The sequence below is a fragment of the Protobothrops mucrosquamatus genome, unplaced genomic scaffold (assembly GCF_001527695.2).
Source record: "Protobothrops mucrosquamatus isolate PMUCROS unplaced genomic scaffold, P.Mucros_1.0 scaffold_131, whole genome shotgun sequence".
Taxonomy (NCBI): Eukaryota; Metazoa; Chordata; class Lepidosauria; order Squamata; family Viperidae; genus Protobothrops; species Protobothrops mucrosquamatus.
In genome coordinates, this window is record NW_015386207.1 from 27,179 (window position 1) to 52,828 (window position 25,650).

A 25,650-nucleotide genomic window follows, 5' to 3' on the forward strand; every position below is an offset into this window, starting at 1 on the left:
AAAAAAAAAAAAATTTTTGGAAAAAAAAAAAAAAAAAAAAAGCATCCAATAAGTTTCCCATGGCTGATATTGATCTGACCCGTAGTCTCCCCGGTCCTAGTCCAGTATCCTAATCACTCTATCACATTGGCTCCCAGTAGAGTATATCTTTACATTGTACTACTTTCTGTAGTCTAGTGCCAGATCTGATATTGAACATTAAGTAAAGAGCTAGATTTCAGGGCAGACATAATTAAATTTGTTCCCTGGAGTGGTGGGTCTATGGATATAACTGTCTGTCAAATTGCCATGATCATGGGGTGCAGTCATCAAACTTTAATCTGGTTGGATACTTTCAGAAACAAGCAAGAATAAATTATTTCCAGATAACCAAATGTCTTTTATATTCTTCCTATTTTTATGAGATGGCATCTAGGAGCTTTCTATAGTGGATGATGATGATGATAATGATCAAGTAGCCTTTTCAGGGTAGCACAGGCAAATATGGTAGGAGCATAAGACAAACTTGTGGGACAGCTTATCTCCAATAGTTTCTGCCCATCTCAACAGATCTAACAGAGTGGGCATGCTTTGAGCTCCCTGTATGAAACCATGTTAGCTTATTTGATCTGTTGGAGCATCTCTCCAATCAAACGTTGTTTTCTCCCGGGTCCCGATGGCCACGACCCTGTTGATTTTCCATTGGCTGTTCTATGCTGAGAGGTTCTTAAGAGTGTCCACAATGCCTCTGTATTATGCTGTTGGTTGCCTTATTTGTTGGTTGGTTGGTTTGTTTATTTAATATTATCATTGGTGTTAGCCAACTCGGGTCATTTGTTGAGATGACAAATTGGAGAGAGCCAGATATGTCTTTTAAATATAAATAAATAAATACTGTAATATGGACAGCTGGGTTATTTGTTATATTGGATACAACTATTTGTATAATAATAGAAAAAAAATCTCCTTGCCTCTTTCATTGGCAGGCATTCATCAGCTTATTCATGACAACAGGACCCTGTCACTAAAAACAATGAATACTGTACGACAGATGACTTTGTACCCGGAATTGATTGCCAGCGTTTTATATCAGGCATCCGGCAGTGAAGTATGTACCTTTTCCTTTTTATCATCTTGTGTGATGGAACCAGAAAGGTCCTCTGCCTAAAAGAAACAGGCTTGCTTTGTTTCAGACTATTATTTGAATGCCTGGAGGCCAGGTGAAAACAATATGAGCTATTAAGAGGCCACCTTACTTTGCTTAGAAAAAATGCAGCTTGCTCCTGTATGATTCCTCCTGTGCCAACTTAATTAAGAAAGCAAAAAAGTGTAAGAGGCTAATAATTCTGGGATCACACTCAAGATCAAAACTGGCAATCCCAGTCTTAACGGTAGCAAGAATTTCGAGTCAGCCCATAGAAAAAGACGTTCTGGGCTGGCAAATTCTATATTTGTATCATGATTTTATTATGAATTTATTAGCTAATCTTTGTCAAACCACTCTTTTGTTAACTTTCATTCCTGTTTGGGTGAGTCTACAGGTTTTGCTAGCAAGGTATATATTGGCAGTTGGTAACTGCATTTTAGATTATTCCATGTTGGCATTTTTCAGAAGGCTAACACCCATATTATATTATCAGGTATGCATTTCACACTGAATCAGTATTTAATTACTGATCTTTTTTGCGAGTCAGCTATCCAGCATGAATATAGGGAGGAGGTGGGGCCTGATGTGGGAAGCAGCCTCTGGCTGCAGTGAACTACCGAGGGGAGCTTTCTGGGTCATCAGTAGTCAGCAAATCAAAGTTTGAGAATCACTGTGAAGCAGCTTAAATATTTCCAATTTCACGGATGAGGATTAAATATGATATAGGTGGTGAGTTGAATCTACACTATCCTTTCAGAGTCTAATGAGACAGGTATGCACAGCTCTCTACGACCAAGGGATACATTTGGTTTTTGGGTTGGTATAATACTCAGATATAATACTCTAAAAATTAGATAAGGGCAGGAGACAAAGGCAAAACCTGCATTTGAAATAATGTATGTACAACATAAGTCATATAGATTGTCCACACTTATAGCTGCCCCATTCAGCTTCCATTCGAAGTTGTGATGGTGCTGAAAAAGTAGATCTACAACTGGCCCACAAATTTGTTACCACCGTCACATGACCTCATGATTTGTGACCTTCACAGCCAGCTTCTGGCAAGCAAAGTCAACAGAAAAGCCAGTAGTAAGCTGCAAGTCACAATTACGCTAAGTGATGTTGCGCTTAACAATTTACGTGATTCACTCAATGACTGCAGTGGAATTGACATCATAATTCCAGTGTGGTCACATGAGCAGTGGAGTAACAGTCGGAAAGTGGGTGCTATCTGTAATTACGCTAATTAAATACTACTAATGTGATTGTTTTCCACAGGAAATAATCCTGTCCGGAAGACCTCATCCAAAGCCCTAGGACGGGTAGGCAACCTTGGCTCTTTTATGACTCATGGACTTCAACTCCCAGAATTCCTGAGCCAGCCATGCTGGCTCAGGAATTCTGGGAGTTGAAGTCCATGAGTCATAAAAGAGCCAAGGTTGCCTACCCCTGCCCTAGGAGACCACATGCAAAGGCTTTAGGAGGACACATATAGCCCCTGTCCTTCAGGCTAGGCAGGCCTAGAGGACAGGTAATCCTTGACTTACGACCACCATTGAGCCCTAAATTTATGCTGCTAAGTGAGATATTTGTTAAGTGAGTTTTGTCCCATTTTACAACCTTTCTTGCCACAGTTGTTAAGTGAATCACTGCAGTGGTTAAGTTAGTGAATCTGGCTTCCCCGTTGACTTTGTCAGAAGATCTCAAAAGGTGATCATGTGACTCTGGGACACTGCAGCCGTCATTAAATGTGAGTCAGTTGCCAAGCGTCTGAATTTTGATCACGTGACTATGGGGATGCTGCAAAGATCATAAGTATGGAAAAAAGTCATAAGTTAGTTTTTTTCAATGCCGTTGTAACTTTGAACGGCCACTAAATGAACTGTTGTAAAGTCGAGGACTACCTGTATAGACTCCTCTAATTGAGGAAGGGACCCTGATTACCGTAGTTCCTTTCTTCCCTTGCAGCGCTTTTATCTTTGCTGATACTTTTCCAGGGAGTCTTTCAATCTTTTTTCAGAAAACAGAGAAGAAAGGCCCTATTGGCAGTGATAGTCTTCTTCGCTGCAGCCGATAATATTGATTGATTGAAGAAAGGGTATTCTGAATCTCATCTGCTATTATCATTGAAGATACATCTAAGGGGAAAAAAGAACTTTCAAAAAGTGGCAGAACTGGAATTATTTTTATGAGAGTTTTCGGTACCCAGATGAAAACATTTATAGTTATGATTTGGCCTTTCTTTGTTTACATAAGATGATGGTCCCTTGGGGCTACAGGAAGCTGTTTCCCTTGATAAATTTCAGTTGAGATGGTCTAACTACCATTCAGTTAACATGTGTTTATAAAACAACATTTATCTTTTACTTTTCAGGAAGTTATTGAGCCAGTCTATTTTTACATTGGCATAGTATTTGGGCTACAGGGCATCTATGTGGCCGCACTGTTCGTAACCAGCTGGCTTATGAGTGGGACTTGGCTAGCAGGGATGCTGACTGTTGCCTGGTTCATTATTAACAGGTAAAACAAATATTTATCCTCTCACTGCAGTGCAGTCTTAAAATGCCAGATTTGCCACCTTCAACTTTTAGGACAAAGTAAAGATGAGAGCAGCTATGGGTAGCAGGGATTTGCCAGACTAAATCTCTCAGATAACTTTCTGGAATGGTGTACCCAATTTCTTCTTGGTAGACTTCAAGGGGATATATTAACAAATATACTAAAAAATCAGGCAAAGCCAGCCTCCCATTGGCTAGTTTGAGCTGGCAAAGCTTTTGGAACTGCGGATGACTATTTCATCCTCTTCAAGGATATTTCTTTTATCACTGGACTCTTGTTTTCTTGCCTTAACAAAGCAAGCAGCTGTATTCTTGCTGGGATTGGTGAAACCTTAATATAAATGTTCTATTGGCAGATATATATGCAGCTTCCATTAAGCTCTAATACTGGAAGTTTTTAAGAAGAGACTGGACAGCCATTTGTCTGAAATGGTATAGAGTTTCCTGCCTGAGCAGGGGGTTGGACTAAAAGACCTCCAAGATCCCTTCCAACTTTATTATTATCATTATTATTATTATTATTATTATTATTATTATTATTATTATTATTATTAGTAGTAGTAGTAGTAGTAGTAGTAGTAGTAGTAGTAGTAGTAGTAATATTTTCTGATTGGAATTATTAGAAGAAAAGTACTTCTCACATTGTTATGACTGATCATCTGTTACTAACATTTGGCTGTTTGGTAGAATGAAGAATACATTGAAACTCATTGCAGTTGACATTGTGCTGCCGTTGTAGTGATTTCTCCTTCAAATCAAGGTTGAATAATAATAATAATAATAATAATAATAATAATAATAATAATAATAATGATGATAATGATAATGATAATAATAATAAAGTTGGAAGGGACCTTGGAGGTCATCTAGTCCAACCCCCTGTTCAGGCAGGAAACTCTATACCATTTCAGACAAATGGCTGTCCAATCTCTTCTTAATCCATTCTTAATGATTAAATACTGTTTTTTCTTAGTATCATACAGAAGTGGTTGTTGTGGCTTTCTCTGAGAATACATTTTTTACTTCCAAGTTTACCCTACAAAGATAGAATTTTCTACTGGTCTCTCATTCAGATATTAAGTTTTTTTCAAGGTTGGCAAGTGAAAAATGGCATCTACTTTCAGTGGAACATGTTTCTAGCTATATAAAGCATGTAGATTAAGAAGATTATATGATCAATCCCCAAATGTGTCTGTACTTTGAAATATTAATACAGATATGCAGTTTCTCACAATCATGCTGCATAATTGAATATTCATGTTATAAAAGAAAGTCCGTACATTGGTTTTTTTCTGCTTGCTTTTTAGAGCGGACACAACAAGAATAGATTATTCAATCCCTGCTAGGGAGAACTGGGCTCTACCATATTTTGCTTGTCAAGTTGCAGCTCTAACAGGCTATTTAAAGAATAATATAAACTCCTCTGCTGAGGTAAGAGAAAAGTGTTTGAAGTGGAAATAAAAAAAGTGATTTTAAAAGGATGTAAAGTAGAATTATTGGTGGGTCAAAATCACTTTGGGTCAATTTGCTTTTGAGGAGATAGAACCAGTTTCGTGTTTGCTCCTTGTACATCTGGTTTTTAGAAAGATAACAGTGTTTGCTAAAGCATATTTTTCCTTCTGAATCAGAAAACTATTTATTAAGTTTCCCTTTTGAAAGTGTGGCCATATTCTGCCAATCTCTGCTGTTAAAACATCTGACCTTGAGTTTGTTTGTGATAATTATGATCTCTTGCTGGAGTTTTCTTCCTCCTGATTCTTTCAAAAAAAGATTTTCAACATTTTGCTTTGCAAACAGTAAGTTCAAACATTGGGCTCTTCCATACCGCTGTCTTAAGCTACGTGACTCTTGTGGTGAAAGCTGCCTGTAAATGAAACTGGCTTAAGAAGTCCTGCTCCATATTTAAAGCCCCTCCTTTGTTTTGGCTACAGAGATAGCCTAGTGTTCTATCTGGACTTTGCTAGTCCTTGATTACTAGATTCCCCTGCTTTTTTCCCTCTCCCACCTGTGCCAGGAAGACAAGTGCAACCTTCCTTTTTGTGGGGCATGTATTTAGAGGTCATGTAGTTTCCATTGATAGATCTTTTGTATGACACTTTTCCCTTCATACCGGACACCTTTCCATTTGTTGTGCCTGTTGGTAGACAGAGCAGTAGAAAAGAAGATCCCATTGTCTTACCATTCCCCCTATCACTTTGTGCTGTAGGAGGAAACTGGCAAAACACTTGTCAGTTTTACTTGGTTAAGAAAAACAAAAGAAAAAAAAGGTCCACTGCTCCTTTCACATTGAAGCAAAAACATGAATATTATTGTCTGCATATTACTGGCCCAGCAATCTTATCTAGCCAAACTTGTAATTAATCACTTGGAATTAAAACAGGCAGTGGGCAGGGGGCCAAAAAGAGCAGACATGAGGAGAGGTGGCTGCATAAAAGCAGCTGAACAGCTCACTATTTCACCAATCCACTGCTGAAATTAAGGGGGGGGGGACAGAGTTCACCAATTAATGTCTCTTCTGATGGAAGCAGGCAAGCAGCCCAGCAGTGCCTGTGGAAGGAAGCAACCAGCGGAAAATGTGAATTCCTGCATACAATGGCCAGATTGCATTTATTGGAGTTTCTGATTAGATACATCTGGAAATGCACTCTAACAAAACTCCCAAACAATTCTACCTTGTCTTTCCCAATATACATTCAAAGTTCCTAAGGTTACTTGGTTATTTGTAATGCACTTTAAAACATCTTTTCCCTTTTCTTCTCCCCTTTCTCTTCTTATGCTCTTTCTCAGAAATTTTGCTACCTGCTGGTCAGTGCTTCAACATACACTTTTATGATGATGTGGGAATACAGTCATTATCTATTGTTTATCCAAGCGGTCTCTCTTTTTCTGCTTGATGTCATAGGGTTCACACAGACAGAGAAGGTATTTGGACATTCAAACACATTCATTATATATGTTTAAATTCAGATTCTGCTTTGTTTTCTTTGCCTTCTGTAAGCTCCATCTGAAGGATTGGGGTGGACTTGGAAAAAAAACAGAGGATGGAGGGCAAATTATTGCGCAGCTGAAACTCCGAATTTTTTAAAAATCAAGGCATGTTGATGTTTTATTTCCCTATCCCTAGGTGCATGAAATATATAAAATCTACCTGTTTTCCCTCTTCTTGGGATATGTGTTACAATTTGAGAATCCAGCTTTATTAGTATCTCCGTTATTAAGCCTTGCTGCCACAGCCTTGCTTGCAAAATACCTTCAGGTAATGTTGGAGACATTATTGTAGTTATGCACTTCTCTGTATTAAGGTTTCTATCAAGAAATAAACAGGTCTGTTGCTTTTTTGTAGATGAATATGAAAAAGGGAACTCTTCTTTCAAGGATGCTGAAAGTCATCTATTTTTATTTGGTATTCACGGTCACAGTGACTTTGAATCTTACAATGAAGGTAATCTTTATTTTTAAAAACTTTCATTTAATTGTGCACAATAGTACAGGTAAACCATATGTAAGTTCCAAGAGAGGAGGGAACCTCTGATAAAACTGTTTCCCAGTGGTTTTTTTAACTGGTAAAATAGTTAATGGACTAAGTCAACCAAACTTCTCTGAATAGTATACCAGAGTTATAGGAATGAAAATGCAACATACGAGGATACTAGATTAGAAACGACTAGAGTGGAGTAGGAAAATGATATTAAAGTTCCTAATATGTCTAAGCTGCTTTTTACATATATAAGGTGTTGATGGGGAAATTTGGACATGGGGGCGTGTGTGAGTGGAGTTAAAACAAGGAAGTAGTGAGCTGCTTCCAAACTCCACCCAACTTTTTGATTAGCTAGTAAAAACAAAGGTTACTCAAGCAAAAACATAAATACCTGCCACAAAGCATCATTAACCAGTTTTGTAGTATAATATACTCACAAACTGATTTTCTTTCTCAACCAAGGGCAAGTATGTGTCGTTACTCAGACACATGACACAGGTAGTCCTTGACTTACAACAATTCATTTAGTGACCGTTCAAAGTTATGCCACTATAAAAGTGACTTATGACTGTTTTTCACTCTTATGACCATTGCAGCAACCCCATGGTCACATGATCGAAATTTGGACACTTGGCAACTAAGTCATATGACAGTTGCAGTGTCCCAGGATCACATGATCACCTTTTGCAACCTTCTGACAAGCAAAGTCAATCGAGAAGTCAGATTCATTTAACCATGTTGGTAACCTAACAATTGCAGTAATTCACTTAACAACTGTGGCAAGAAAGGTTGTAAAATGGGGCAAAACTCACTTAACAACTGTCTCATTTAGTGACAGAAATTTGGAGCTCAATTGTGGCTGTAAGCCGAGGGCTACCTTGTATATTTATTGAAAAACTGCTAATAGCTAATGAAATTTCAAAGTGAATTCCTTATATTCCCAGTTTTTGCAGATAGATCCATGCTGTCACCTCTCCACAAGATTTTTAGTAATCATCTTTATAAGATTCCCTCCTCTTGTGGTCTCATTTTTAAAGGGATCTCCAGATTTTGTTGGACTCTATGGGTGGGTGAAGAACACAGAATGAAGGTAGAGCAACCGTATCTGACAGATAAAGGCTTCCCTTCAGTCTTTGTTACATAAATTTGTTTTATGTTAGAAAATGTAATGCCAGTAATCAAATGATACTTATCTCATCTCATATAACTCTGTTATCTGAAAAAAAATGGTATCTATATGCAATGTGTCTTCTCTTTTTCAGACATTTATTTCCCATAAAGAAAATGAGCATGTAATTAAAGTCCTTGAAGCAAAATTGGGATTGAATACAAATAAGTAAGTTTGAAGTAACGATCTACCTAATTGCAAAATGATTATTTTTATTTTAATACCCATATATGGTGATAGTTTATAAATCGAAGAAATAAACAAGCATAATTCTAAAAGGTATGGGTAAAACGGTATGTTTTGAGTTATGCTCTAAATTTTAACAAAGGGGAATCCAACCTCTGCTCAAACAACACATACTTATTAGACAGCACTTTTTATTTGGTTTCCCAAAGGGGTTGGTGGTACATAACAGTGTAGTTGTAGTATTCTCAAAAGCTGCTGTTTCCTGTGACTGCTTCCGCTACTGTGTGAAAAGAGACGGCCACTTTTAATGGTGCAGACAGGTGTTCCATTGACACTTCAAGGCCTTTGAGAGATCCAGTGAGAAACCCTGCACAGTCCTCATAGTTATGTGCTAGAGTATTGAGTATCTTTGAGTATCTTCTCTGCCCACACCTAGTAGCAGTTAACATAAGCAGATACTTAGTTAGCAGTTGGGACATCTCTGGCCATTTTTTAAATATATGCTTCTGTCCTTGAGGCAATGCTATGAACTGTGCAGCAAAGTTTTAGAAGCCAGAATAATTGCTGAATAAAGATGAGTCTCTAGTCCTCTGTAAACCAATGTTCCACTACCAGTAAGAACACAATAAATTACCAAGCAGCAAATTGAGAATAATTTTATATATTCCTTTAGTTTGTTTTGCTTCATCCTTTTTTCTTGTGGAACGTTTCTAATTCCAATTCAATCAGCCCTGATCATTAAACATGTTGCCTAGGGTTGATAGAAATAAGAACTCAGCATCATCTAGTGGGCTTCCACAAAACATGTCTTATTTAGTGAGAGATCTCAGGAGTAGCTTGTAGTTAAGTGAGGGCTGTAATCTCAAGGGAGAAGCTAAAAGACAGACTGAGGAGTTAAACGGAAAGCACTGCAGAAGTAATTGATAGAGAGACACAGCAAGTGAGGAAGCAGATGGAACATTTGAGAAAAAAGAAACATGCTTGTGTACTGGGAAAGAAGCCTCAACTGAGAGCATGAAGTTGTCTTTCTGTAAAGGAGGGAAATGCTCACAAGCTGTGAGAGTTGAAAACTTCTGGATAAAATATGGGTTGAATAGATTCAAGCCAAACGTACATCTGGCCCCTGGAAAACTTAAGAGTGGTCCCTAAGACTTTCCAAAACATGCCTTCAAATCTTAATTTTAAGGCATCCAAAGAAGAAAATTATTCAGCAACTGTGAAAAAACATTACATTTTAATTAAGGTGTACATTAACTTAAAGCATAATTTATAGCTACACACTCTTCTTTATTCTCATTGTTCTACTTTGGAGAATATCCCTAGTTTGCCACTGAAAGGTCAAATTGAGCAATTCTGCTTTAGATTATGATTTTTCTAAGCAGAGTTTATAGGGGAAATGGGCAGCATAAAAATTTAATAAATAAATAAAACTGGTGAAATAAGCCCCATAAATGGCCTGTTGCTTGTTCTTTTAAACGTTTATTTTGGTGGAAAATGAAAACATATTGAGGGAATAGCCTTTTCCATGCGAATCAGGTCAGTACATTATTCTGATTGGCTGGGATCATGTCTGGTTATTTAATGTATTCACTTTCGCTGACATTAACAGGAACTTCACAGTTAATTGGCTGCTTTGTCAAGAGTCACTTCAGACACCATCCCAAGATTTCTTCTTGCGGCTCACTCATTCTTCACTATTGCCATTCTACATTTTGGTGCTAATTATTTGCCTTGTTTCTGTGGGTCAGGCTTCCTTTAGGAGAATGGGGTAAGCTGATTTTTTTTTTTATCAAGTTTCATTTTTCTTCCATAGCTTTTGTAGATGCTAGTTGCTTGGTGTAATTGATACACCCATTACATATTGCTTAGGGGGCTCCCAAGCTGAATAAAGCGGTAGAGTTAAATTTGAATTCTAGCTTCCTTTGCATATGGTGTAAGATATGATATTTGCATGGCACATTTGCATATATGTTTAATGCTTTTATCCTTCATCTTCAAAATTAGGCAGAAAGATGAGCTGTCTTTGTGTTTCTTGTAGACTTTCTTCCATTTTTCCTCTCAAATACTTCCAGATCTATAATTGGAGCCTGTTGCAAATATCTGAAGACTATTTAAAAAAAATCTTAATGTTAGAAAACATTTCTAGATAGATAGAAAAATCCAAGAATTTGTGATGAGTTCTTGAACTGGGCAGAATTTACTATCCATTCACATTCTGTTTATTGATCAATACGTTACAGTACTCATTCTGTCCTTGGTAACTCCTTTGCTACATTGTTTTCTTGAATTATTGTTAAGACATCAGAGTTTAGATTTAAGAGAAAAACATAATGAAGAGTGCAGTTGTTGGGTCTGACGGGTCATTTAATTGTCAAGCAGACTCCATGAGAGAGAGGGGTGTGATGATTCCGTCTTTTTTCTCTTCCGATGCCACAGCAATAAACAAGTCAACAATCCAACCACACATGAGGGCGGGATTGGTGAAAGACCAGAAGTAGCCTACCATATATTGCACACAGTTACCTTGGGGCTGCTTTCTATGATGATGGAAGGGTGAGTGAGTCTGTGAGAAGGCTGCATGGATTTCTTTTCACTGGGAATGTGGAAGATATTACTGTTTATATTATACATATGGATTTAAAAAAAAAATTCTATGGACATGGATAACGGGTTATGATTTTTAAATAAATACTTGTGACTGGTTAATAACAGGCTTGAATTACAAGCACCTTTATATGGAAGAGAAGTTAAGCGGGGAGACTTGCAGTGGGAATCTCTATTTAAGTGAATTTGTCATTGTTACTTCTGTACTCATCAAAGTGTGTTTAGCATGTGCAAAAAGGTGAGAATTAGTAACACAGTAGAAAATTAAGGCATTTGCTCCTACAAGGTGTGGCATTAATCAGCGAATTAGATGATTTTAAAAGACACTTATAAAAAAAATCAGGTAGAGATAGGATTATAAATGACTGCTGGCTGTGATTGGCTTTATGTTACTTCAAATATTGCTTATGGAATATCTCTGCATAGTTGCCTAGAAACAGTAATAAAGGAGGATGTTTGTAAGCTTCCCAAAAGCATCTGATTCGCTACCATGAAAAACACAAACTGGAAGATAAAAGATTTTTGATGTGGTTATTATCTTGGTTCCCTTTAAAATAAATGATTACAAACAACTAGTTAACTCTAGCACATACTGTCATTGTGAGAACTTTGACTATAAATGAAATAAGCAGCCTAATGTGCATTACAGATTCTTATACTTGATATTGGTCATTGCAGTATCAGACTTAGGTGGGCAATCTGTGATCTTAGATGATGAGGAGGAGGGTTGCACCTGATCTTTGAATTATATGCCAAGAACCACATTCCAAAAAGTAGCAGGAAAACCAGATCAAAGCCAAATTTGCTTTCATTTTATTTGCACATAATTAAATATAAAAGCAATTCATTAGAAGTAAATGTTATTTAGGTCCAGTAATGTGTTTATATTTTCCTTCTTTCAAATTCTTCTTGGATGACCTGATATAAGGCTATCTTGAGTGCTCTGAGATGTTTTGGTTGCATCTTATAGCATGTCTATAGGCCATATGGGTTGGGACTGATAGAGGTTGGACAGTTGTTATTTGGTCTTTAGAAAAATGTCTGTGGAGATTCTCAGTCATCCAGGTCGTGGTTGTCCCAAAGGTGCTTTTTCAAGAGGCAACTGGACTTTTTTATTTTTTGAAGATATTTCACTTCTCATCCAAGAAGCTTCTTCAGCTCTGACTGGATGGTGGGGATCCTTCCATTCCCCACCATCCAGTCAGAGCTGAAGAAGCTTCTTGGATGAGAAGCGAAATGTCTTCAAAGAAAAATAAGAAAGTCTAGTTGCCTCCTGAAAAAGCACCTTTGGGACTCTTTAGAAAACAGAACTTATATGTTGCCCTTATATATGAGTGAACAGATGTGGTGGGGAAACATTACCTGCTGTTCCTAATTTAGGGAAAAATACAGAATCAAGACCACATTTCTGAATAACCAATGTTCATATTGATAGGGTAGTAGTATTGTTTTATTGTTTAGTATAATATCTGATATTACCGAACCTTAAAGAAAAGTCACACATAGGTGAATCTTCCGGGGGCTTGCAAATCTTATAGGTACAAATAGCTGACATTCCTGTTGAGCTGAAATGATGCAACTTTGGGCACTGATGTTTATGTTTATATTTATTTAGATTTGTATACCGCCCTATCTCCCTTACGGGACTCAGGGCGGTGAACAGGCGATAATAAAAATCACAATAAATATCTATTCTAAAATCAAATTAAATAAATAAAGGCCTGCTCTAAAATACCCCATATAAAAACCTATACTAAAACCTAATTAAGACTACGCCAGGCCCGCCGCACGAAATAGATGAGTTTTCAGGGCTCGGCGAAAAAGGCGCAGGTCCGCAGTTGTACGTAGGTCGGGGGGTAGGTCATTCCAGAGGGCAGGAGCTGCCAAGGAGAAGGCTCTCCCCCTGGGGGTCGCCAGCCGGCATTGACTGGCCGACGGCACCCTAAGGAGGCCCTCTCTGTGGGAGCGGACTGGTCAAAGGGAGGTATTTGGTAGGAGGCGGTCTTGCAAATACCTAGGTCCATTGCCATGGAGCGCTTTAAAGGTTGTTACTAACACCTTGAAGCGCACCTGGAAGGCCACAGGCAGCCAGTGCAGCTCACGCAGGAGAGGTGTTACATGGGAGTATCTAGAGGCCCCCAAAATCCCCCGCGCGGCCGCATTCTGAACTAGCTGGAGCTTCCAGATGCACCTCAAGGGGAGCCCCATGTAGAGAGCGTTGCAATAGTCCAGGCGGGAAACAACGAGGGCTTGAGTGACCGTGCGTAGAGCGTCACGATCCAGAAAGGGGCGCAACGTATAAATAAAAAGAATTGCTTAGATACACATAGTTTTTTGGCACTATAAGAGCCTTGATCATCCTGATACTTGACATCAGAAGAAGAAGAGGAAGAATGTGATGCCATTTCTTCTTGACTTCTCGGAAACCACTAGTACCAGTTGGTGCAAGGAAAGTTTTCATATAGTAACTGACTTTTACCTAGAAATCTATTTGCAAACTTTGTTACAAATCCTCCACAGATTTCCATTTTGTTTCTTGTTTGGGCACATGAAATTGTTTCCCAGGAGGCTATCTTAGAATTGCAGTAGTGTCAATATAGTGCAGATGAAATTTAAGTCTATTCTCCTTTCTCAAGTTTGAGTTCAGAGGATTCTGCCAAACCTGTCCCTTTTGCCACATCGGTACTGCACCTTATCTTTTTTCTGGATTTGTATTGTTTCTCTAGAATGAAATATGTGTGGACTCCGTATGTTTGTATGATTGCCGCATTTGGAGTCTGTTCTCCTGAGCTTTGGATGACTCTTTTCAAGTGGATCCGACTGAAAACTGTGCATCCTGTTCTGCTGGTGAGTTCATCTTGTTCATAGTGACTATAAGGCAGGGGTAGTCAACCTTGGCTCTTTTATGACTCGTGGACTTCAATTCCCAGAATTCCTGAGCCAGCTTAGCTGGCTCAGGAATTCTGGGAGTTGAAGTCCACGAGTCATAAAAGAGTCAAGGTTGACTACCCCTGCTATAAGGAATGGCTGTATTTACTGGTAAGCATATAAAAAGTCATCTCTCATCAAAATCATGGTCTGGAGATATAGCCAAGCCTTTCTTAGCCTGGTGGCCTCTAGATATGTTCAGACTGCAGTTTTCTGAAGTCTGGGGTGCTTGGTCAAAGGCTGTTCTGAGTCTTCTAGGAGGCCATCATTTTAAGAAAAATTGATATGGGTAGGATTCGAAGGGTATAGTTTATGGATGGGGCATGCTCTATAAGATTTTATAGGTAAAGACTGGGAAAAATGTGGTTGTAGAGACTTGCATATTTTTTTGAACATGATTGTTGCAGTTCAAGATGCATCACTATATTTGATTTGTTATTTGGCTGAAGAGCTGTAGGATTGGAGAAGACTCATGAGCCAGGCAAAATGTGAGCTACAGTGTGATTGTGACAAATGCATGGCTTGGATATGGGCAAGGGAGGCTACAGAAGTAATGGCATTCTTTGGCTGTTCTTATTCTGTGATCTGGACTACATAGCAAAACTCCCTTCCCAGGGGCTAAAACCCAGAAGGAAAGACTACATTGGCAATCTGCTTAAGATGCTAAGTGGGGGCTAGATTATATCTTGTCTTCTTCTTCCCCTTGGGTTTGCGGTAAAACAGAGGCTGTAGTAACATATGGCAATTTGAATATTTGGTTGAGTAAATGCCTGGACTTTATTATGGTTGTCTTACTGGAGCTGAAGAAGTAAAGGCATTTAGGTATCTTGTGTGTATGAGTGTGTATGCTGGCTCACGTGTGCTTGATACATAAGTAACTGAAAACATGCTCCTTTTGTAGGTTCATTGGGCATTTTTTTGAGTATAGGTATCATCCACTCAAGTCTGGTAGAGCTAGCATCTGCCAATTTTGTATTTTCTGGGTAATATGTCTTTTATATCTTTTCTCTAGATGAGCATACAGTACATTAGAGGCACAATTCTTTTGTCATTTAATGGTGGTATATTGGCAACCTGATATGAGGATTTCCTCGTACAGCTGAACCATTTATTTTTGTACTTACTGATTGCTATTCTAAAAGAACTCTATATGCCATCTTTCATCAATTTTAGGATGTAATCTTATATATGCCGATTAAGAAAAAAGATCAATGGGATGTATTCCTAAGTAGAACTGTAGCCCCAAGACATGTATAGTAGTGATTTGAAAGAATCTGCATGGGTGGGAACCAAAAATAAACTCCTAAATATAACTATTTTATGTGTCTATTTACTCTTTTAGGCTCTCATTCTGAGTATGGCTGTTCCAGCTATTATAGGGTTTAGTTTGTGGAAAGAGGTAAGAATAGAATATTATATAAAATATAAATATTGCCTTTCCCCTTCTCCTATTAACTATGCAGAGTATTGGAAGATTTCATGATACAGCTAATACTTAGTTTTGAAACAGTTCACATTATGTATAGCCATCTTGCACACAGAAATTTTTCCTATAAAGACATTTAACCAAATGTCTGCACTTAAAACAGTACTTAAAATTGTATAGATACTAGATAGTACTTTTTGTCTTAGCAGTGACTGGACTTGGCTGACTTTGGATTCACAAGCTATGCAAGATTGGCAGTTGGATAAGGAATATCAATGAATACTAGGACAATAAGCTAGAGCAGTATTTCCCAACCTTAGCAACTTTAAGATGTGTGGGCTTTAACTCCCAGAATTCCTCAGCCAGCATACTGACTGGGGAATTCTGGAAGTTGAAGTCCACTCATCTTAAAGTTGTCAAGATTGAGAAACACGTTAGCTAGAATGAGAACTATCCTGGAAGAAAGCAGTGGCCAAAGTTTTTTATATTGCTGCCAAGAAAATTGCATGAACTGGGCTTGAAGGAGGTTTTAGCTTGATCTCACATGCAATTCTAACAATGTTTTAAAAAGATCTCTGAATGATATTGAATAATTTAACAAAATTAGAAGTACGTATATTAATAAGCTATGAAATTTGACTAGATGTACTTGAGCCCAAAAGATGCATTTCTATTAAGGTGGGTTATGACAAAGAAAGTGAATTTTGCTATAGGTACAAATGGATTTTGAGCATGCAAAATATGGTTTGATGGTAAAGCTAGAAAGGTGTTTTTAGTCCACTTTCCTGCATTATTTAAAGTTTTGTAATTTGTCTTCCCACAGTTCATAGCCTTGGTGCTTCCTTTTAGTTTTTTCCTAGGATAATGGCGGAACTCTCAGAGCTCCAAGAATTTTATGACCCTGATACAGTAGGACTCATGACCTGGATTAAGTAAGTAATCTTTATTTTTTTTCTAACTGCTGTATATTTTGGTAATTCACAGTGATCATTCATCACATAGTGGGTTCAAGAGCTCTTTCCCAAGTTTATCCAGGCTTCTTGTAAGCTATGCTATTCAACTTTTTGGAGTAGCTATAGAACTGTTATCTGATCTAGTTTAATCACGAGCTGTAAATGATATACCATCATTTTCACATTTTTGAAATTTGATTATTACATGGTGATTGAGAAGGCTTTAGAACAGGGGTGGGCAATTAATTTTCCCATGAGGCCACATGGGAAACTGGGACTGTTCAGAGGCCAAACTAATAGGGTTGTTGCCACTATTGCCGCCACCATGGCCACTGCTGCCACCATTGCTGTCACGGGCCACACAGAAACAATCAAAGGGCTGGATGTGGCGCATGGGCCGTAACAGACCATATGTGACCTAGAATGGGCCATAGAATGCCTTAGAAACCATCTTGATACATTTGTACAAAGCATAGTTTTTTTAGCATTAATATTTGAATCAAGAACTCTGACTTGATTCCTTTTAAACAAGCCAGGAACACAAATCAGCATGAAACAGTTCAGTTTACACGAGATAAGAAGGAAGGAGAAAATGTCTATAGTTGACATGGGCCCAAACTGTTCAGCAGTTACAAAATTATGTTAAGATTTATTGAAGTCATGGGCATTAGGTTACCAGCATTTCAGCAACTGAACTATTTCCTGTCAGAAATCTTTTGTCTCCTAAGTCAATTGGGTCAATCCTTTTGTAATTTCATTATAACAACTTTTCTGCGAACTGGCAAGGAGGCAAGTCTTTTTACTTATTACGGGTAAGCTATTTATAAAAACACCATCTGGATTCTTACTAAGAACTGACCTTTACATTCAGAAACAGGATCTGGCTCAAACAGGATTTCTGAATTCCACATGTGTCTTCATGGAATGTGTGAGAGACAAGGCCTTGTTATTATTATTTTTTTAACAGAGGACAGGCTCCTATTGCTGCTATCTTTGCTGGAAGTCCACAATTAATGGGTGTAATCAGACTGTGCACTGGATGGATGGTGACAAATCTACCCCTGTATAATGATGATGACCTGCAAAAGAGAAATGAAAATGTGAGTCTCCATTTATCCTAAGATAGCAGCTGCCTTACATGTAAAACTAAAACTGGAACTTTTTTTCAGATAACCTGAACTCAAACTTCATAGGTAAATAGATAATGTATAATACTCTTTCTCAATCTCTGAAACTTGTGGCAGCTGCCCTTTATCCAGGGGTCCAGATAGATCATTCACAGGAAGGCACTGAAATCCATTCTGAAATTACAGACATCATTTTTTTTAAAGGCTTGGTCCTATGTGTCACATTCTTCCATCTCTCTGCCCCTTCCATCTACCTTTACTTTATATTCTGGGGAGCTTCTACATACCGTGGCCTATCCATAAGCACTCCCTATAGACAATCCAACAATTCCTCATCTTTTTGGATTAAGCTGGGGAGAGGATGAGTGGTTTTGCCTCCAGCCCGCTCATCTTCTCTTCAAAAATGATAACCAGCTGCTGCTTCAAACATACGTATTTTCAGCTGCTTTTTTAACTACATTTAAAAAACTAAATGTCTTTTAAATCCATAGATTTTTCAGATCTATTCCAAAAGATCAGCTGAGGATATCTACAAAATACTCACATCCTACAAAGCTACGTATCTGGTCATAGAAGATTCAATTTGCAATGAAGTTGGACCAGTGAGAGGATGCAGGGTTAAAGACTTATTAGATATTGCCAATGGTCATGTAAGTAGTAGTGTGATATAATTCATCCATCAGATTTGGTAGTTTACAGCAGGGGTCCCCAACCTCCGGTCCATGGACCAGTACCGGGCCGCAGCATGCCAGCAACCAGGCTGCATAAACAAGCAAAGACCCATCCACGAGATGCAGGTGGCACACAAAACAATGCACTCTCCGGTCCATGGAAAAACCTCTCTCCACGGAACCGGTCCCTGGTGCCCAAAAGGCTGGGGACATCTGGTTTACAGGATATATTACTAATTTGCATAATAAGTGTTTTACAAACCAGTGAGCCAAATTCAGCACATTTTCTCGGAAGCAAGATCTACTTGCTCAATGGTTATTGCTACAAATAAATATTACATAGGATACATCTTATGACCTATTCATCTGTATAACCTGTGTAAGATTCTGAAAAGCAGTCTTGGAAGGTAATCACAGCTGAGCAGTGCATTGAAACCAAGTTCTTTTCATATATATGTATTTATTATATATATATATAATAAAAATAAATAAATGCGAACACCAGGATAAAAAGAGACTCCCATCGACCTACTTTTAAGCTCTGATGATGTCAGTAGTGCTGACTGACAAAAGCTCACCATTTTATTAAACGCTTTTAGTTTAATTTTATCGTGGTGTTCGCGTTTATTTATTTTTATTGTATGGCTTTACCCAGGAATTATTAAATTAGATATATACACACACACACAAACACTTGAAGTGAGACAGCAAATCCTTCAGGGACCAGTCATAAGTCCCTTCATTCAACATTGTCATAACTAGTCTCTAAGCAAGTAATCATAAATCGAACACTGCTAGTATTGGTTAAGATGGTGGCCTAGAAATCAGAAGACTGTGAATTCTAGTTCCTCCTTGGGCAAAACCAGCTAGATGACTTTGGACCAGTCATTCTCAGCCTACCTCACCTCACAGAGTTGTTGTTATGGAGGAAATTAGAGAAAGAAGGAGTATTGGTATGAACCTCACCTTGAGTTGTGTACGAAAAAAAACAGTGGAATAAAAATCTACCCCCCCCCCCCAAATTAACTGGTTACATGCCTATAACATTCTTACTTTTAAAAATTGCTCCATTTTGTATAAAGTGCTTTCACCGGAACTTAATATCGTAGTAATATTGCTACTCTCACTTTGGCATTATAAACATGAATTTAATTAATTCCAATATACAATGTGTTTGATTCCTCCCTGAAGTTAAATATGTATTTTGTTTGTTTATTTTTTCTTGCTTTCCTCTAGGTTTATTATGAAGAAAATGACAGCTCCAGCTACTCAAAATATGGGCGGTTTTGTCAGGAGATTAAAATGAACTATTCGCCATATGTGAATTACTTCACACGCGTATACTGGAATAGGTCTTACTTGGTATATAAAATCAATTCTATAATATCTTTCCAATCCTGAGAAATTTGCAGCTTATCCTTTGAAGATGGACTTTGCAGAACTTTTAAAAAAGCTAAGGTTATCAACAAACCTTTTTTCTATTGCATATAAATTGCAGATGCACACAAAGGCATATCACTGACTACATGCAAATTGCTTAGTGTATCCTGCATGACTACTGCAGATTAAATGGTACAACGAGAGAGAGAGAGATGCTCCAGAACTATAGAAGATACAACTGTCTTCCAAGAATTAAAAGGCATCTTTCCAGCTTTTCAACTTTAATAACCTCATTTTTAACATCAATTTGGTTTCAGTTTCATAGCAATTACTTTTTTAGTTATATTTATTTATGTTGGCAAATACAAAAAAAGGGAAAAGAGAATTTGCTGGACATTATTCTCCACTTATATACATATATTTGGGTTTGGAAGTGGGATGGATAGGGAATGTTCTGCCATTTTCACTGTTTGGAAATCCCATTATATTCCTGGAATTTGTTATAACAGAAAAAGTAGGGAGACAAGTGGCTGACAATGATAAGAGACAGACTGAAGAATAAGGCTGTGCAGACTAAGCTGTTGGCGGAGAGCAATTCCCTAATTGGGGCTATCTTTTTATTATTATTTTTAGTAGAGCATTATTATACTCTATGTTTGGTGGAAGGTTTGGTTTATATACCCAGTCAATAATAGTATTCTAAATAAGTTGAATTAAATAAGGAAGATTTCCTTTCAGTTCTGTAAATCATATATTTTAGGCATTCTTATATTCTATCTAAAAAGGTAATGAACCAACATAAAATGTAGCCCTTTAATAAGAAAAGGTTGAAGGCTCATATTCTAGAAGTTTAGCTTCAACTACTTGCCACTTTGTGGGATTATTCTGTTAGTTGCTTATATTTTTGTGTAATTATTGGCATTCATCATTTTGTCCTAGTTATTACCAGGACAAATTATTCATTGTGGCTTAATAAGAGTATTCCACCCATTTGCTCTCCTAAGCCAAAATAAAAGATCAGATTTAGTTTATGGATATTGATGTATTTTGGTAGCTACAGTTAAATTTTGTTTCTTCCTTATTTCTTCATCCATTTGACTGGTAGAGCAAGCAAAACATATTTACATATTCATTTTTGTTGTATTTTTAAATTAAATTTGGATTTCTGGCTTGACATCTGAATGTGGCAATTATCTGGTTAAAATATTTCTACAAAATGAAGTCTAAATGAAACTATTGACCAAGCTAATAATGTAAGTTGGCTTACTTTCATAAAATAAAAGTTTTGTATTATATTTTAGTACAACTTTGCTCTTTTTTTATTTTTAAACTTTGTTTTCTATTTTTTCTCTGCATTATTCCTGGTTTTGATCTCATGATCTTGAATTAAAAAGAGTTATTTTAAGTGTATGCCCTGAAGATGAAAAAGTATTTTATCCCAGAGAGGGGAAAAATACTTTGAGAATATTTTATCATTGTCTTGTTATATGGCATTGTCTTGTTATATGGCATTTTTAAGGGAAGCTAATCAATGCTGAATTTTTTTTTGTGCAAGTCAAAGCTACTTGAACATAAGAATTTGAAAATGTAATTGTTTTATTTTACATTTAATTGAGTTTGGAGATCTCCTGCCAGGGATGTCCATACCAGAGGCTGAAAAAGTCAAGATGGTGCCAACAACCATGCATTCAAAGCCCTGTCCTTTTTTTATATGTGCATTAGTTCATGTAAAAAAGGGGAGGGCTTTGGTCTCATAGTTGTGATGCCAGCTCCCTTCAGCTATCCCTGCCTGCTGCCACAAAAAAACCCACTCCAAATCAGCTGGATGTGAGGGCAATCCAGCTGTGACATCTCTGACCCCATTGATCAACCCCTGGGCTGATTTGCCTGATCTGATTGGCTAGGCCAGGGGTAGGCAACCTTGGCTCTTTTATGACTCATGGACTTCAACTCCCAGAATTCCTGAGTCAGCATAGCTGACTCAGGAATTCTGGGAGTTGAAGTCCATGAGTCATAAAAGAGCCGAGATTGCCTACCCCTGGGCTAGGCAGTGTCCCCTTCCTCCTTCACGGTGCCATGTGGATCCCTCCCAAAGCTGGGTACTCCAGGGAAGAAGACTGCCTTCTCAGACAGGAGCCTATCAATCTTTGGTATAATCCAAATCACTTCACAGAACCTGTTGTAATCTGTAATCTTTTGATTAAAATTATCTTAAAAGGGACTAAAATCTGAAATGCATTGATTTTTGAAATGTATGTAATTTTCTTTAATATTACAGTCATTTATTTCTGTGCAAGTTTATGTCTCTGCACTTCTATGTTGTAGCAGAAAGTTGCTTTGAATAATTTCTAAGAAAAATTAACTTTGCAGTACTACTGCTTAACAGTGTTGCTGTGACATTTAAGGGGGAGATGAGAAATAGTGTTCTTAAATGCTCTGCTCATTTGGTATTGAGCCATTTTATTTTATTTTTATTTGGTTTCTGAAGCCTATTAAAATAGTTACAGATGAAAGCTAACAGCATTTAAGTAATAAGTAATAATGATAAAGTTGGAAGGGACCTCAGAGGTCATCTAGTCCAACCTCCTGCTCAGGCAGGAAACCCTATACCATTTCGGACAAATGGCTGTCCAGTTTCTTCTTAAAAACTTCCAGTGTTGGAGCATTCACCGCTTCTGGAGGCAGGTTATTCCACTGGTTAATTGTTCTAACTGTCAGGAAGTTTCTCCTTAGTTCTAGGTTGCTTCTAATTCTCTGAAATGGTTGGATTGGATTGGCCTTTCACGAATCCTAGTCCTTCCAACTAATGCAGTTAAAATTTCACAATCCTAAATTGAATTTCTTTTGAATACTATTTCCAGTGCTGGGTATTGTAAAAATTTTAGAGAATAGTAATACATTTATGTTACAAAAATTTATAGTTCAGTATATTCTCCGAAAACAGTTTTGAGCATGAGCAAGAGACGTGTTTCTCTCTTGAGTTTCAGTGTGTCTTATAATTTAAATAATGCGTGTCTTCCCATACGTCACTGGTTATGCTGGAAATGAAGGATAAGAACTTTCAAGTTGTAAAATCCTCTTAAAATGCTGTTGTAATTAGATGCTTCTGAAAAGAGATTTGTAATGTAAAAAAAGCAGCTCTTAAAGGCTCATGGAGACCAATGCTCAGTCATAACAGTGTTAAATTCCATTTCTCACACTGGTTTCTGAATTAAGTGTTGACATTTTTAGGAAGTTGTGTTTTATTTTTTGTTATTCCTTCAAGGATTTGGAAAATAATGAGATTGTGGAATCATGTGAGCATGACATCAAGTATATGTATTCCCCATACCTACTTACTATAGTATAAAAGGAAAAATAATTATAGCTGTTGAAAACATATATTCAAAGATCTAAATCTTGGCTGTCAGTATTGCAATGCTGCTGGAGAATGTGCCTTGTAAACTTCTTTTTTTAAAAAATGCAAAACTTAAACCTTTGTGCGGTTTGCAGATTTTTTTTTCCTGAGGAAATCCAGAAAACAAGACCTTGTCTTGAATTTGGTTTTAAGAAATGCTTACAGAAGGGAGAAAGGAGAAATATATAGTGGTTGATAACACCAACTATTAACCCATAAGCAAGGTGTGTGAGCCATATCCCTTTAAGCGGAGTTATTTTTCTCTATCACTTAAATGTATAAAGAGGTTGTCTGCTTTGGGGTTTAACTTTATTTGAACACATCCATCCTTCTCCTCCCAGATAATTGCTTCAATTATCTTCCCTTTCTGCTGAAAACTTTTTTAAAGTTAAAAATGCAATCCAGTCAGTCTATCAAGAAGCATGATTTTACTGGAAATATGTTAGGGAGACATATGCTATCATGGGAACATAGGTTGCTGTTTTGGACAATTGAAACACTGAGCAGTCAAATTTGATATTATTCAGAAACACAAATGATTGAAATTGATCCCTGTTTGTGGATGCAAACTTGAAACCAGGGTTTCTACAAAGCATATGTATTGCTAAAATAATTAGTTGCTTTCCCTGATACCTTTTAGCTTTGTTCGGTTAGTTTCTGGAATTATAATCCTGCATTTTAGAAAGCATTTGCGACCATTCATAAATGTAACAACACCATAACTGGCCTGCAATATGCACAGGGAATGCATCCAGTTAATTAGGTAAATGAGAGGTACAAGCATGTGTAAATATGAAAGAAAGGGATAACATTTTGATCTCAGAAAGGTAATTCTGATTCCTTGTTTCTACAGTAAAAGAACTGCTAAAAAACTCAAGGCGCTTACCATATCACATCAAAACAGCCAATTTCTGCTTATTTCAAAGCAAAATTTCAAGAGAGCTGTAAAGCAGACTTACAGTGCAACTCCAAAAATATTTTTGCTAATTATCTTAATATTTCATTGTAAATAACAATCATTTTAGACTGTTATTTAAATTATACGTATCTGTGTAAATAGACATGTTTTGATCATGTTTCTGGAATAAGTAGGCCTTTTTTTTAAGCAGGTGTCTATCATCATTCTCATTCAGTCTAAACTATTCCCCCCCCCCATCTTCTCACTTTATTCTCCATGTCACAAATAGAACAGCCTTTTTTCATATTATTCATTCACAACATTGCAAATTTTCCCTAAACTCATCCGTGGTTCTTTCATTAACACCATTTGCTGAAGCATGGCATGCAATTATCACTAATTTACAAATTCCTCCTAAATGTTTTTAACATACCATACTAGATGCCATCAGCTTATACTGTCTGACATAAACTTTAACCATTTTATTCAATTATTCCACATCTTCTCTTCCAAGTGTGTGTATTCAGCAACTTCACGAGATCACATCTTCATTCAGCTTTACCACATTTTTTTCCTCTCTTCATGCATCTTGCATGTTAATTCATGCACTTTATACTTTACACTGTCTCAGTCTTCCATATTCCTTGTTGTGAACAGAAGGGGCCTTGAATATTGTCTTATAACACCCACCATGGCATTTGTTAATTGAGTCTTTCATGTGGTGCTTTTTAGTCAAGATAATGAACCAATAGCGTTACAAGCCCTAGTTGTTTCAATAACACATCCCTCCTAATGGAAAGACACAGTACAGTACTGGTTGATTTTGGCCAAATATGTTACAAGCACAATTGAAGCTCAGTTTTCTCCCAAGCACAGTCACATCTCCTTCAGTGTGGATTTAAATATGCATATTTATCACTGTATCCCTTCACACAGGAACACACACATGCCTATGTGATGTTGACTCTATTGCCGCCTGGAAATGTAAAACTGGGTTTGCTAATTTTCCAAGCACCTGAACCACTGTAGCATACAGTGAGCAAATATAAACCAGCAAATACAAATCTCCATTCACTTACTAGATGAAAGCAGCATGAGAAGTGAAGCCATCTTAGTCTTCTGCAGTTTTATCAAATCCTAGTTCACCCACCTAAGTCAACAAGCACTACGATTAGCATGGCTGAGGCAGGAATCCCCATTTTAAATATCAAGAGACAGCTTTACATGTCACATGAAGACATTTATTTAAGTAAAGACTCTAGTGAACTCGGAGACATATCTATTTGATTTTCGTCGCAGTATTGTGGAAGTGGATTGCCATTACCTTTTTTTTAGTTCAAGAGTCTCAGGCTAGTCCTTAGTCCCCCATATGGAGAAATCCAATGTAAGCACTGTAACAACCATGTCCAAACTGCTCACAGACTAAATCTGACTGAGATCACCACCTGTTGAATCTTCAAGCTTTCAAGACCATTTTAACTATTTTTTTTTTGTAAGCAGCCTAGAGTCACTGTAAGAGTTGGTGTGCTACCCTATAAATTTTCTAAATTAGTGTTCTCAACCTTGGGAACTTTAAGGCACGTGGACTTCAAGTGCCAGAATTCCCCAGCCAGCCATGCTGGCTGGCGAATTCGGGAAATTGAAGTCTACATGCCTTAAAGTTCCTAAGGTTGAGAAAGTCTGCTCTAAATAAAAAAAATAATCGTGGGTTATTGACTGTAAATATTGTGTATAATTGCCCAACACAGTA

General features: G+C 37.4%; 1 protein-coding gene across 1 annotated transcript in view; it reads left to right on the forward strand.

Annotated features, from left to right (window-relative positions):
- DPY19L4 (dpy-19 like 4) overlaps nucleotides 1-20,882 on the forward strand; it is a 28,539-nt gene extending 7,657 nt beyond the window's left edge. Inside the window, exons 5-19 of the mRNA XM_015817819.2 lie at nucleotides 966-1,087; nucleotides 3,501-3,646; nucleotides 4,992-5,115; nucleotides 6,472-6,606; nucleotides 6,809-6,940; nucleotides 7,028-7,126; nucleotides 8,425-8,498; nucleotides 10,126-10,284; nucleotides 10,953-11,069; nucleotides 13,847-13,967; nucleotides 15,391-15,447; nucleotides 16,324-16,406; nucleotides 17,395-17,527; nucleotides 18,046-18,204; nucleotides 19,462-20,882. Of these exons, the coding sequence (XP_015673305.2) occupies nucleotides 966-1,087; nucleotides 3,501-3,646; nucleotides 4,992-5,115; nucleotides 6,472-6,606; nucleotides 6,809-6,940; nucleotides 7,028-7,126; nucleotides 8,425-8,498; nucleotides 10,126-10,284; nucleotides 10,953-11,069; nucleotides 13,847-13,967; nucleotides 15,391-15,447; nucleotides 16,324-16,406; nucleotides 17,395-17,527; nucleotides 18,046-18,204; nucleotides 19,462-19,626 (1,826 nt within the window). The 3' untranslated portion in view covers nucleotides 19,627-20,882. The remainder of the gene's footprint in view (nucleotides 1-965; nucleotides 1,088-3,500; nucleotides 3,647-4,991; nucleotides 5,116-6,471; nucleotides 6,607-6,808; nucleotides 6,941-7,027; nucleotides 7,127-8,424; nucleotides 8,499-10,125; nucleotides 10,285-10,952; nucleotides 11,070-13,846; nucleotides 13,968-15,390; nucleotides 15,448-16,323; nucleotides 16,407-17,394; nucleotides 17,528-18,045; nucleotides 18,205-19,461) is intronic.
- The last annotated feature ends 4,768 nt before the right edge of the window (nucleotides 20,883-25,650 follow it).